The 13,443-nt window shown below is 31.6% G+C and overlaps 1 protein-coding gene across 1 annotated transcript; it reads right to left on the bottom strand.

The window, feature by feature from the left end:
• Positions 1–585: 585 nt before the first annotated feature.
• LOC141717047 (bifunctional monodehydroascorbate reductase and carbonic anhydrase nectarin-3-like) lies at positions 586–2,084 on the bottom strand. The gene is made up of 4 exons (XM_074519172.1): positions 1,727–2,084; positions 1,406–1,509; positions 981–1,092; positions 586–901 (listed from the first exon to the last, which is right to left on the bottom strand). The coding sequence occupies exons 1-4, from the start codon at positions 1,754–1,756 to the stop codon at positions 716–718; spliced, it is 432 nt and encodes a 143-aa protein (XP_074375273.1). The 5' UTR covers positions 1,757–2,084; the 3' UTR covers positions 586–715.
• Between the last annotated feature and the right edge of the window lie 11,359 nt (positions 2,085–13,443).

The following is a 13,443-nucleotide window of genomic DNA, read 5'->3' as shown; positions in this document are numbered from 1 at the left end:
ATAATAATGAAAAAGTTTAATTTATGTTGGATCGTCTGTTTTTGGATCCACTAAAGTTGATACATACTAGCTCGCTCTGATGTACTATCCCTCTACTAGCAACCAAATGGGCAACAAAATTAGCAGTTGTTCCCACATGAACACACTTACAAGAGCTGAAATCATTAGTAACTTTGAGAATATCATCATAATCTAAAAAAGACCGGGGGTTGCTCCATCTAGCTTGTTGCCAAATGCCAACAGTTAAAAACACCTGCGATCCAGAATCTAGCCTTGTCCCTCTTCCACGCTGTATCTAGCAGCAGCCTCTACTTAATACACTGTCTCTAACTAGTTCTCTAATCAGTACACATCTCTACTTAATATATCCCGGCCCTCTCAAACTTTTTATACATTTAAGTTAATCTCCAAGTCAAAATCATGAACAAGATGATTAAAATAGAATTAGTTTTATCATATTAATTTATACATGAAATAAACTAATTAATTCACAAGTTGCGACATAAGCAACAATAGTTTAAGTTTTATAAGAAACAAGACCCCAGTACAAACAAAATCAACATAGCAGATCTTTTTACTGGGGACTGGGGAGTTACTCTGTTCATATCCCAGTAGTGTTTTTCTTCTAGGTAAGCCACTGAGAAGAGTAACTAGATCTTTTTTTCAAGTAAAGTGATCAACGTAAAGGCGGACATCACGCCCATTGAGTTGCTAGTTACATATAGGGTACCTGTTCTTCAACTGTCCAAACCACAGTTTCATTGCAGGGAGGAGTGGTGAGTGAACCTTGATACCTATAAAATTCTCTACCAGAAATCTCAATGTCATTCGGATCCAGTACCCCTCTCTCAATCTCTTTGACACTTTTAATGGCCACAAATGTTGATATATTTCTTTCAAACTGAAATCAACCCAACCAAATGATTAATAATACAGTAAAATTTACTCAAATGCAAACGTGTTGGCTAATCTCAGGGTACCTTGGCCAGGAATGGGTCTGGTGAGTGACCAATTTTGTAGAGGATAGCAATCACTGCGTAGTTTGTTGGTTCTTCATCATCGGCATGCACTACATGCAATTCCAAGTCATACCTATAATAAAAAAAAGAGAGAGATCGATATATTTCTTGCATGATAATGATGGAGATGATAAAGAATGACCATTTTGGAAAGGCAAATTCCCAGTATTATACATATAAAGTTCTTTTTGAAGAATCATCTAGTAGTCAAAATTTTGTAAGTATCAACTAGAGAATAAAACAGGGGAAAACTCAGATTTCTGTCGGAGTATTGTTTATATATATTTATTATTAATAACTAGTACTAAATAATAACGAATAAGGTTGCATAATCAAGTTGTGAAGAAATACAATAATAATTGGAAAAATGAAGGAGATGAGTGAACCTGTTGCCATTGAGAGTGTGGTCGGAAGGTGAGTGCCGGTGAGATTGAATGAGTTTGTATTGTTTACCCTTGATATTAAAAGATCCACCTTCATCCCACTCAATCTGCAGCGCCACAAATATATGCATTCTGTCAATAAAGTTTTACAGGCCTACGCGCCCAACACACAGCAGCATAATTTGATATTGTATGTTGATCACCGGACCACTTGATGTGAATCAATTCATCACTGGGTAATTATTCGGGGGACGGAATGAGTAGATTTTTAGTGATCATGATTAACTGGTTAGAGACTTAGAATTCATAAAAAGAATAAGGTACCTCTATATCATTGCCCCTGTTAATGAGCATTGTACTAGTGCAAGGTTTGTAATGCCTGGTCACAGTCTCTAACTTGGGAACCACATCAACTCTTCCGTTGACTGTCAAACCTACCGCCGACTGAGCCTTTCCGGTTCTGCAAGTTGCCCATTTAGGCTTTAGCGTTCGCTGGTCCCTTCCCGCTATTGTTCAGATAATTAATCAAAGTCACTCTCACTCACTGCACCGTGTATACCACATTAACACAACCTTATACAATACTACATTCTATGTTATTAAACGTCTCAAAGCAATTGAGTTGACTGTCCCAAAAACAAAACACTCAAAGCCAATTGGTACAAATTTTAGATTTCTTACATTGTGCATGGTGGCGAGGATTTAGGAAACTTTCTTTCATTGAACCAAATAGACTCAAATCCTAGCCGCCTCCCTCCCTCCTCTCCTCTCCTAGGGTTTGTTTATTTTCAAGTAAATCAAGGGGCTTCCACTGGTTTTCTCCGGTGGAAAGCCCCAACCCTTCACTCTCTTTTGTCCTTATTAACTTCCCTCCAATAAAATCCAATTTTTTGGGTGTTTGTGTGTCTCTCCCTTTAAAATGTGTATTTTGTCGGGAGTGCTTTGTTGTGTTTTTGTTTAATTATGGTTGGGTTTATTTCGTGTTGAATCGGTTGAGAACGAGTTTATTGATATTCTTGGTGATCTGCAAAACATGCGTCGAATCTGGAGCGGTGTTGATTATTGCAAGAGCTCACCTTTCACAATCAAAGATTGTTCATCTTTCACGTGTTTACAGTTTCGGCATGTCTATAGCTGGTATCCGGCATGTAGATAGCTGGGGTGTTTTCGGCATGTCTATAACCGGTGTCCGGCAAGTAGATAGCTGTGGTGTCGTTTCTCTGATCTCAGTGATTGGTGTTTTTGAACATTGGGCTAACAATGGTTTTTATGTGATATGGTCAATTGTGATGTTGCTATTTTCAGAGATGTTGGTACAATTTGGATTGCTCGGGATGTCTTTGATTTCGTTTTTAATTTCAAGAATTTTTAAATTCTATGTGTTAAACGATCACGAAACAAATCATATAATTGTTTTTAGTATGATATTTGTTTTACCATTATATCGACAGTTGGGGGTTTGTCCGACTGTATTGTATTGAAGTTAATGAAAGTTTTCTGCATTTATCAAAAAAAAAGACTCAAATCAACAATCAGTATACATGTGGATAAAAAAAATTAAAATTGGCAAACATAATTGGACCTAAAGCATAAATCTATTGAATTTAGGGACGAAAATTAGATCCCTATTATATTTGGTCTTAGACAGGTCATTTACCGGTAAATATGTTTACTTAAAATTCACCCCTTTTTGGTTTACTATAACAAAACTAATAAAGTTTGGTTTTAAGAAAAAATGAGACTTGTAAAGTTTAAAAATAAGTACACTTTTTATTATTTTTAAAATAATAGTAAGTTGTAAGATTATCTTCAATCATCTAATAGGCTCAGATAAAAAAATATTATAAATACAAATAATAGAGAATTGTAAATGAAATTCCATTTCAAGAAAATTTATCCAATTTGGTGATAATAATTTATCCAACAAGGTGATATTGACTATTGACTAAATTTTTGTAAAACTCTAATCATTTCTTATCATATTTAAATAATATATTTTAATAATAACTTAAAATAATAATAATATATTATATTTAAAATATAATTAATCAATTATTATTACAAACTCCATGACAAATTTTATACTAGTATGATTATATATTATTTTAATGGACCCTTTTAGAGTATTAATTAACCGTTTACGGCATGCAAGATTGTGAAGGACAAAATTTAATTAATTAGTTTATGGTATTGATCAATATTATTATGTCTATTTCTATCAATTGCTCTTCATTATGGATATTTTTTTTTACCATAATTTCAAAAGATAAATTTATAACCAAATCCTACTCATTTCTATAACCGAGGGGATTTAATATTAAAATATGATAACTAATTACTATGGATCCTTTTTTTTCTTAAAAAAATTTGGAGTTAGATATGTTTGGTCTAATTTCTTTGTGGCCAGTTAACAGTATTTGCAAGTCTTGAACTCTTTGATCGAAAAAATTATGCAGCTTGAGCAGACTTGCAGTCTTGCACATTTTCTGAGATTTATTAATTTTTTAATATTTTTATGGAATTAAAGTATTATTAATATTTTTATGAAATTAGCGGTTGACCTCAGTTAATTAACTATTATTAAATATTAGTTTTCTCTTTATCATAACTAATAATTTATTAATTATATACATTTACAGGTACAAGTAAAAAATTAAATTATATGGAGGACTTTACCTAAAAAAAGTTCAAAATTTGGGGTTAGCAAAAATTGTCAATTACCAATTTAGTATTACAGAAAATAAATAAATTTGAAACGATTTTTGGATCTTTATTTTCATTACTTAAGTAAGACTGAACTTGCATACAAGGAAAATATTTTTGGTTTAGAATCTTCTCTTTTTGCTAAGCTGTTTGCCCGATTTTTTTGATTGAACCGGTATATAAAACTTATATTTTTTTACAAGAACAAATCTCTAAATTTTATTTGTAATATGTTATTAATATTATTTAATTATTTTATGTACCCCGGTAAAAAGAGATGAAAACCCAAAATATCCATTTAACATATGCCCAAAATATCAATAGGTGGACTGCCAGCCACATTATGCCCTGAACACGCATTCCAAACATAGGTATTCACTTTTTAAAAAAATTTAATAAAGGATACGCATTTTACTTTTGTATTTTAGTGAATAGGCATTCTTCAAATGCGTATTTTTTTAATTTTTATAGTGAATACGCATGTTAAAGGATGCATATTCTTTATTTTTTTTTTAAAAATTGAATACGTATATCGTGAATACCTATTTTGGCGGAATGTAGAGCCAGTAGGCATTCTGGTCACTTAAAACTGAAAACTCGTGTATTTTGGACATTTTTATGTTAAAAAATAATAATTGTTATTATTCTAACAAAAGTTAAAAAAAGCAGGTAACCCTGGCTAAATAATATTCAAATATTTACATTTTAAATTAGTCTTCAGCTCTCAAGCTAGGATGTTAAGGGAGGTGGATTTAATTCGAATTTTAGAGGATTTATAATAATTTATATATTTTGAATGATTTTTGTTAATTTTATTTTTTTGCAGATTTTACCGTGTTGTTTAAAAATCTGGTAGAGTCGTGCTGATTTAAATAAAGATTTCTATAAATTATTTAAAATTTAATGAATTTTGCTAAAATTTAATAAAACATAAACTACACTAAAATATCTGTATCAAAATCTACTATTTTACCAAATATAAAAAATTACATAGAACGATTACCATCTGATTATACTGTATTTTATAAAATCTAAATTACCATTTAATTTTGATTAACTTTTTAAAATCTAAATTAAATATATTCAATTTTTTTTTATAATATTACCTGATTAAAAAAAATACAGAGTGAATATTCATGACGTTGAAATTCAACAAAATCCTTTTAAAATGACAACCTAATTTTCAGCTTTAGTTACCTCGGCTAGTTCGACAAGCTGGTCCTCGCATACCTGTAAACAATTGAAACAGAGACTATGTTAATATTCATCAAATGCAGACCATCAAACTAGAATTAAATCAATCTTTCTTTTATGAACTAGATACTTAAAGAGTGAAAAATAGACAAAATTACATAATGTATTCAAAAGCACTAATTAGAGAATAGAGTCATCGCAAAACACTATATATACTTGAGACGAAGCATTACCAACTTCGTCTTGAGCTGTGATCAGAGTCACGTGTAAGATAAGAAGCAAGATGAATAGATTTTATTTAAACTAAATTCTACATAAACAAAATTAACTTTTTGGTGAAAATAAAGTATTATTTGAAAAATACAATATTTTATTAATTTATTTTATATAAATGCAAGTTAAAATATAAAATATTTTTTTTGCAAGCTACTAATAACTCGTTTGCTTTAAAACATCTAAAAGAATACATTTCAGTCATCAACCGTATTTTCCAAATATCAAGAATATAGCAACTTTGCAAATAAGTTCAACATATACTAATTTCCTATAAAATTCTCTAACTCAAATCACTTACAAAAGTTTATGTTTCAGTACGAGAAAGAATACCCAAACTACAACACTTTTCACCTTTAACTGTCCAAAATACCCAGATGAACGCGAACCACCCAAAATACCCACGAAATACGCATTTTAGGAATGCGTATTCAGTCCTTTAAAATTTAACAAAGAATACGCATGTTGAACATGCTTATTTACTTTTATTTTTACAAAGAATACACATGTTCAACATGCGTATTCACAAAAAAATAAAAAGTGAATATGCATGTTTTGTTAAAATTTAAAAATCAGAATTTGTATCCCCACATGCGTGTTAAGTGGATAAAAAGGACGGAACATCCCGCCAATAGGCATTTTGGGAAAATCTCCCCAACTGGTGGATATTTTGATTTTTCACCCAAGGTACATTGTGAAAAAGTTACTGCAGCTAGTTCGGCTGAATTATAGTCGTATATATTTATCTAAACTTATATTCAAATTTATTTAATTTTATATCGGCACACATTTCGAATATTTTAGATATTCGTCCATACCATTGGATTTAACGGATACCGGATCAAATTTTGGATATCTAGAAATTTAAATATATTTAAAAATAGTTATTAATATTTTTATTTTTTATCATAGGAAACTCGTATCCGCTACCTTACGGGTACGCACCGGATAAACCACACGGGTTCAAGCAATAGCCTACAAACCACTTGAACCAAGATAAACCGCAATTAAGCGATAATTATCCCGTTTTAACTAACTGAGCCAACTTTTGTGGGATTAAAATAGTTATTAATATTGTTCACCATTTTAAAGGAAAAATAATAATACTCAAAATTACATAATTAATAGGTAATAAAATTTAACAGAAAATTTGAATAATAATCTAAAATTCTTACGTTATAGGTTAAAAGTTAAAACTATGTCGATATCGTCGGCAGTTTGTGGATGGAACTAGGAAGAGCACTATGGATATGTAAGATTGCCTAATAGATGGTTGATCGTAACTATCAGTATGAATTAAGGTTGATAGATCAGGAGGCTACATTGGGATCGTATGGTCATTGTGGAGGAAGGTTTTGGCAGGATTGAGGAGCTGTGGTATCTGGATATGGGCCTGGGGAGTATTGAGCCTAGGTTTAGGGCTGTGAGACAAGGGGAGTTGGAGCCTGATGTTTTTGCTGAAGAAATTTCGGATCCTCAGGATGATGGGTTACTTGCAAATGTAGGTAATGTTGCAGAGGAGGGTGTTGAAACTGGTCTTGAAGTTGTTCAGGGAGAGGCAGATGCTCTGGATGGTGAAGGGTTTCAGGTGGTGATAGGGCTTCCGGCTGGTCTGGCAGAGCATGAAGTTCCAGGTGATGCCCAGGATGATGCAGAAATGGAGCTATGATGCAGCACTGCAGTGAGGAAGATGAAGAGTTGGAATGGTTCTTTTGGGCCTTATTTATTCTAGTATTTTGTTATTTTGCTTTATGTTTGGTTAATTAGTAGCTTATTTGGACTGATGTTAATTTGGATGTGAGTTTGTTTGGGTTGGCCTGTTCAAATGGGCTTGTAAGGATGATTTGGGCTTGGCCCATTATTTCTATTATATGCTTCTGCTGTTCAAAAAAAATAATTAACTAGTTATAATATAAAAAACAAAAATCTGTTTGTTCAGTGTTTATCCATGGACACATACTAAAAAAATGTGATTGATGAGTTGTAAAAATTATATTGTTAGAGATTTTTATATATGCAGGGGTTTATCATTATTAATGAGCTCTCCATAATTTAATATTGTGGACAACTCAACAAGTAATAACTCTTAGCATGTACACACATGGGCGTGCACTAGAAAAATTATATAAAAAATTATATTATATCTATTAAATATAATAATATATTATATTACATATATAAACTGATAATATCGTAATTAAATCGGATCTACCCAAATTCATAATCGTTCCTTTTATTATTCGAATAGCACTTACTGAATCTCGTATCATTTTAGGACATTTAAGTACGTACAAGATATATTCAGAGGCCTAATTGCACCACAAGATGTTATTCTTGGTTGGATCATCATTACAATTCTCATTCATTTCATTTCCTTTTCATCGGTGTTGTATAGTGAGGAAAATAAAAAATGCAAGCTATCCTCAAATATTCGGGCACTTATAAATATTTCAAATAAGTTTAGTTTTTACGGGTTGAGTGATCTGTTCGGAAATAGGAGTCTCTTTTCAAAAAAAAATGATATTAATTAATTATAGTTGTTCAATTGTATTGAATATATATATATATATGGGTTTTGATCCACAACCCCGGGTGGTTGTAGTAATCACCTTCCGCATTAAGGCATTGCGGCAGTACTACCAGCAATGTTTCATTGCACCAAGCGCAATGAAACAATGGTGCAGGTACTGCCGCATTGTTTCATTGCAACCCCGTAATGAAACAATGAAGCAGTGATTTAATTTCTTAAATAACAAAAAATCATATTTTAATGAATTAATTTGTTTCCGATAATAACGGAGTTAAAAAGTATATAATTAATTTTAACAACCACTTGTTCTATATTTACTAATTTTATTACTACTTCCAATTTATATTATCAATTGTATAATGAGTTAAGAATTTAAAATTAAATTAGATATATAATCGGAAAAACAATTTAAAATATTAGTCTTAATGAAAAACATAAAAAACCGCAGAAGATAACTGAAATGTATGAATGTAGTATTGCTATGATTGTTTATTGATCGAAAAGTGTCGTCTTCTGAAGACGACACATAAGGGAATATATAGTAGGGGGCATATTGATCGAAAGGTACTTATGATTGTTTATCTCAAGTCAGTCAAAATCCCCTCGGTACTGACCTATAAGCAAAACAATAAGGGAATATATGAAACTGGATAGTTCAAAAGCATGCAAATGTTTGGTCGAAGGAGAGTTCAAATAGTAAATATGCAAAAAAGAACAGTACCTGTATGGTGGTGAGGGTTCTCCCTCCGATCAGGGTTCAGCTCAGCCCAGGCCAAAGCTCTCGGCCAAACAAGCTCCACCCCAGGTGCAATCTAAGGAGCACCAGGTAACAACCTCTCGTGTGCCCACATCATCAGTAGCATTATGCATCCATTAAGTGTTGTTGCACTCTTATGAGCAGCCTTGGTCAAACCTCTAAGCAAATAGCTCAATACAGCAGCTCCCCATGCATTCGATTTAATCCGAGGTGAAACCTGGATGAGCTGTAAGTACCTGCGATAAAGGAAATATAGAGTAAGTAAGAATACAGGGCAAAATATGTGCATGATATGCAAAAAACAATGCGACATTAATGTCAAATTAGAACTAAGATGCTATAAACTACAATTTAAGAACTAAAATGCACCAATTATAAGAATTATAGTGTCAAATTGGAAATAAATGAGAATATAGGGCTTCATATGCAAAATCAAGAAAAAAGGACAAGTGAAGGACTAAGATGCTATAAACTACAATTTAAAAACTGAAATGCAACAAATACAAGTAAATACCTCGGATGCACGGTATATCGACTCGATGAAGGAAACAATATGCCCCCAATGATGTATAAAAGATAAGCTCGTGTGTAAACCACAATATCCTATCTAGCCCCCCCTCTGGTAGCTCCGCATATCGTTCCCTTAATTTGTAAAGCTTGACCCCGTCCCTATACATATCTTTACGCCCCACCTCATCCAATCTTGTATCCTGCCATTCCCTCATCCAATACACCTTCGGAGCGTCAAGCTCCCTATGAGTAACTGGACGACCCTTAACAGGGAGGCCCATATCATGTATACATCCTCGAGGGTGATGGTCAACTCACCAAATGGAAAGTGAAAGGTGTTAGTCTCTGGCCTCCACCTGCAATTGAATTCATACACAAACATCACAAACATTGCCAATGACGATTCAAATAAATGAGAAAATTGATTACAAATTAGTACCTTTCCACTAAGGCCGTTATCAAACGAATATCGTTCTGAGGAACTGCATGATTGTTCGTGAAAGCAGAGAAACCCATTGGCTCAGCAACTCACGCTGGGGATCCGAAAGTATCCACTGCTGATGATTAGCTGTGTACTGCCGTACATCCAGCTTATCCCGCACACCTTCCGCCCATATGGCAGTACTAATATGATCATCCTGCATCGTCAGGAGTGATCTAACAATAGGCTCGCACTCATTCTCCATAGTAACTGTAAAGTGCACAATAAAAAATACTATATAATCGGGAAGTTACTTATACCCAACTTAAACACGAAACATTTATAGAACCGTTATTTTCTATTTTAAGTCCTATCGAAAATTCGGCATGACTCATTCGTTTATAAGCTAGCCACAACCAATCAATCAATATAGCAAAAATGATAGCACAAATATAGCACAAATGATCCTTATAAACCACAAAAAAACATCTAATCAAGAACAAATCAAGAACACAATCTCTGATGAAACGTACAACTCAACTAAAAATATACACATCTCAACTATAAAAGTGCCCTATCATCATAATATATGATCCAATCAAAACCGTCTACTAAGGAGAATTGGTAACTTAAAATGACACCAAAACTCATGTTCATCAGATTTTTTGAGATCAAACCCTTCTGCCCCAAGTACTCTCAAATTTGGAAACTAAGGTTCAACATTTCCACTCTGTACCTCATGATCTATTCTTCAATCCCAAAAAATGGCTTTTCAAGTGAGGATTCGAGTTACTATCTAATTAAAACCTCCTAGTAACATCAAGGTTGCTCAACACTTCATTGATTTCAAATACACAAAATTTAGCACTTAAAAAATTACACTACTTGAACTAAAAATTCCAAACTGTGAAATCCAAACAAATACAAATCATTTCCTCTCTGCACCTTATGATCCATAATTCAATCCCAAAACATGGTCTTTCAAGTACGAATTCGAGTTAAAATACATTTACTATCTAATCAAAACCTCCTAGTAACACTAAGGTAACTTAACACCTCCTTCATTCTACAGGAAAAATTAAAACAAATACACATCATTTCAACTCAATTAAATCAAAACCAACCTCACATAATCACTTAAAAAACAGCTAAAATCATCACAAACACAAAACCTACAATCAATCAAAACCCATCACCAAAAACCAAAATCTTGGAACCCCATCATCTATAAACAGTAACGATACAAGCAATCTATCTATAATTGCGGAAGGATTAATGACCCATTGCGGTAGTATGTGACTGTGTGTGTATGTGTGTATAAGCGTGTATCATACCTGAGTAGCTGAATCGCCTGAGAAATGCTTTGAAATCGCCTAGAGTGGGAGAATTAGGTTTTTGTTATTATGAAATTAGGGATTTCTGGAAGAAACGGGTTAAACCCGGGTCTCGTCTACCGCAATGGCTCATTGCGGCAGCGGGGGCTGTTATGTAATTAACGAATTTTAAGTAATAGTTTGTTAAAAATAAAGAGTTTATTAATAGAAATATATAAATACAAAATAAAAATATAACAACCAAATAATAAATATATTAGGAATTTATACTTCAATTAAAATTATTTATATCTTTATTATCAATTATTTTACAATTATTTAAAAATAAAACTAAATTATTAGCAGTAATGAAGCATTGCTTAAGGTGCATTGAGTCAAAGCTGTAGTACTCCCACATTGCGCTGCCCGCATTGAAGCAAAGTTGCAATGCTCCTTTGCTGCAATGCTCCCGCAATATAGCAATGCTGCACGTGGTTATTAGAACCACCTATGACTGTGGAAGGGCACCCTATATATATATATAACCGGATATTTAGTTAAACATAAAATAGGTCAGGTTAAACAAATCAAACAACATATTATACATAAAAAATTGTTTCAGTATTTTTGTGCTAACTGCTCTACTATATATTTTTTGTTTGAACAAATCTAAACCCTTTTCTTGCTCATACAATAACCATTGCTTTTAGTTAAAGATTAAAAATGAAAAAAAATTGTAGTTTCTTTTAAAATAAATTTATTTACATAAAACATACTAAGTGTAAATATTATAGTATCAGTTTTTGTTATTTTAAGCTTTCAAACTTATTATAACAAAATTGAAATAAATCAAATATTGTGACTTTATTAATCTAAATGATACCCCTGTGTACACTAAGTTATTATAAGTCATTTTTACTTTTTTTTCCTAAATAAAAATTTAATATGTAAACTTTTATTAAAAAAATTAAAAATAAGTTAAATGTTAAGAACTAAGTGGACGGGCGGATTAGTTAAAAATTTTGATCGAATCCAGTTTTGTTCATTAACGAACAAAAAACACCTATTTGATGAATTGTGGTAACTAAAGATTAAAGATCTTACGACAAAGAAAAGATTAAAAATCATAAGTCCAGGTATAGTTTTGTTTAATATCAGTGTCATTTATAGCCGTTTTACCTGACCACCTGACCTAATCCAGAGTGATCAGGTGAGATCAAAATCTCAGATTTTCTCATGTATATTTCATTATAATTATATGAACAAAGTTGGCCCCTTCAATATAACCTTATCCCGATATAGAGGCATAACCATAAAATAAAGTTATTATGGTCAAAATTTGATTTTTTTTTATAATTTAAATATTTATTATATAAATTATATTTTAATGGGGTCAAATATTAATATTAAGTGTAAATTTTGACAAATATGACCGATTTAATAAAATAATTATACATAATTCTAAATTGAGGGGGTCAACTGACCCCACTCACTAGGCCCCTGTCAGTATACTTATATATAAAACATGTAATTATGAATAAGGATAATATTTAAAGATAACAACTCAACTAACTTTATAATATGGCTTATTTGTAAGAAAATAATACGTAAATGGGATGTACGAACTATTAAAATAAAAAAATGTGATGGATCAGATGTAGTATTAAAAATATTATATGTCTTGAATCAAAAGTCTATGATTTTACCAATACCTAATAAATAATATTTTAATAATCAATTATAACTAACATAAATAAACAAATCATGATTTTCTCAATTAGACAAACAAATGACATGATGAGTGATAACTACCGATTAGTATCTTCAATTTCTAGGCCCTGAAAAAGTAAAGGGCATCATGAGTAACCAGCATGATTGTAAATATCTGTGAGCTAATTGATTTAGGTTGTGATTAGGGATAAATCAGAATAATAATTAAATATATTTAGTTTTTTTTTTATTTTTTATCAGTTTATAATTGTGCATCATGTCGGAATTTCTTAGCAATATTTAGAATTATATTAATTTACGAATTTTCTCCAATTTTGTAAGAAAATAAAATTTGATATTTGATTTTAATATTATTTAAATTTTAAATATATATGTAAATGTATTTAAATAATGACCAAAATACATACAACTACCAAAATGTCTAAAATATCTGGTGTGTACGCATTCGTAAGATACGCATTTTTTTTTAAAATGTATAAAGAACAATGAAACATTTATGTTCTATTTTTAATTTAGGATATATAAGGACAAAAAGGAATATCGGTGTTTTCTTGTGAGTGTTCGTTATAAATTTAAAAGAATATGAATATACATTTCTCCTATACATAT

This window comes from Apium graveolens, chromosome 4 (genome assembly GCF_009905375.1).
Source record: "Apium graveolens cultivar Ventura chromosome 4, ASM990537v1, whole genome shotgun sequence".
Classification (NCBI taxonomy): Eukaryota; Viridiplantae; Streptophyta; class Magnoliopsida; order Apiales; family Apiaceae; genus Apium; species Apium graveolens.
The sequence above is the reverse complement of the archived record's forward strand: the minus strand, read 5'-3'. Positions and strand labels throughout refer to the sequence as shown.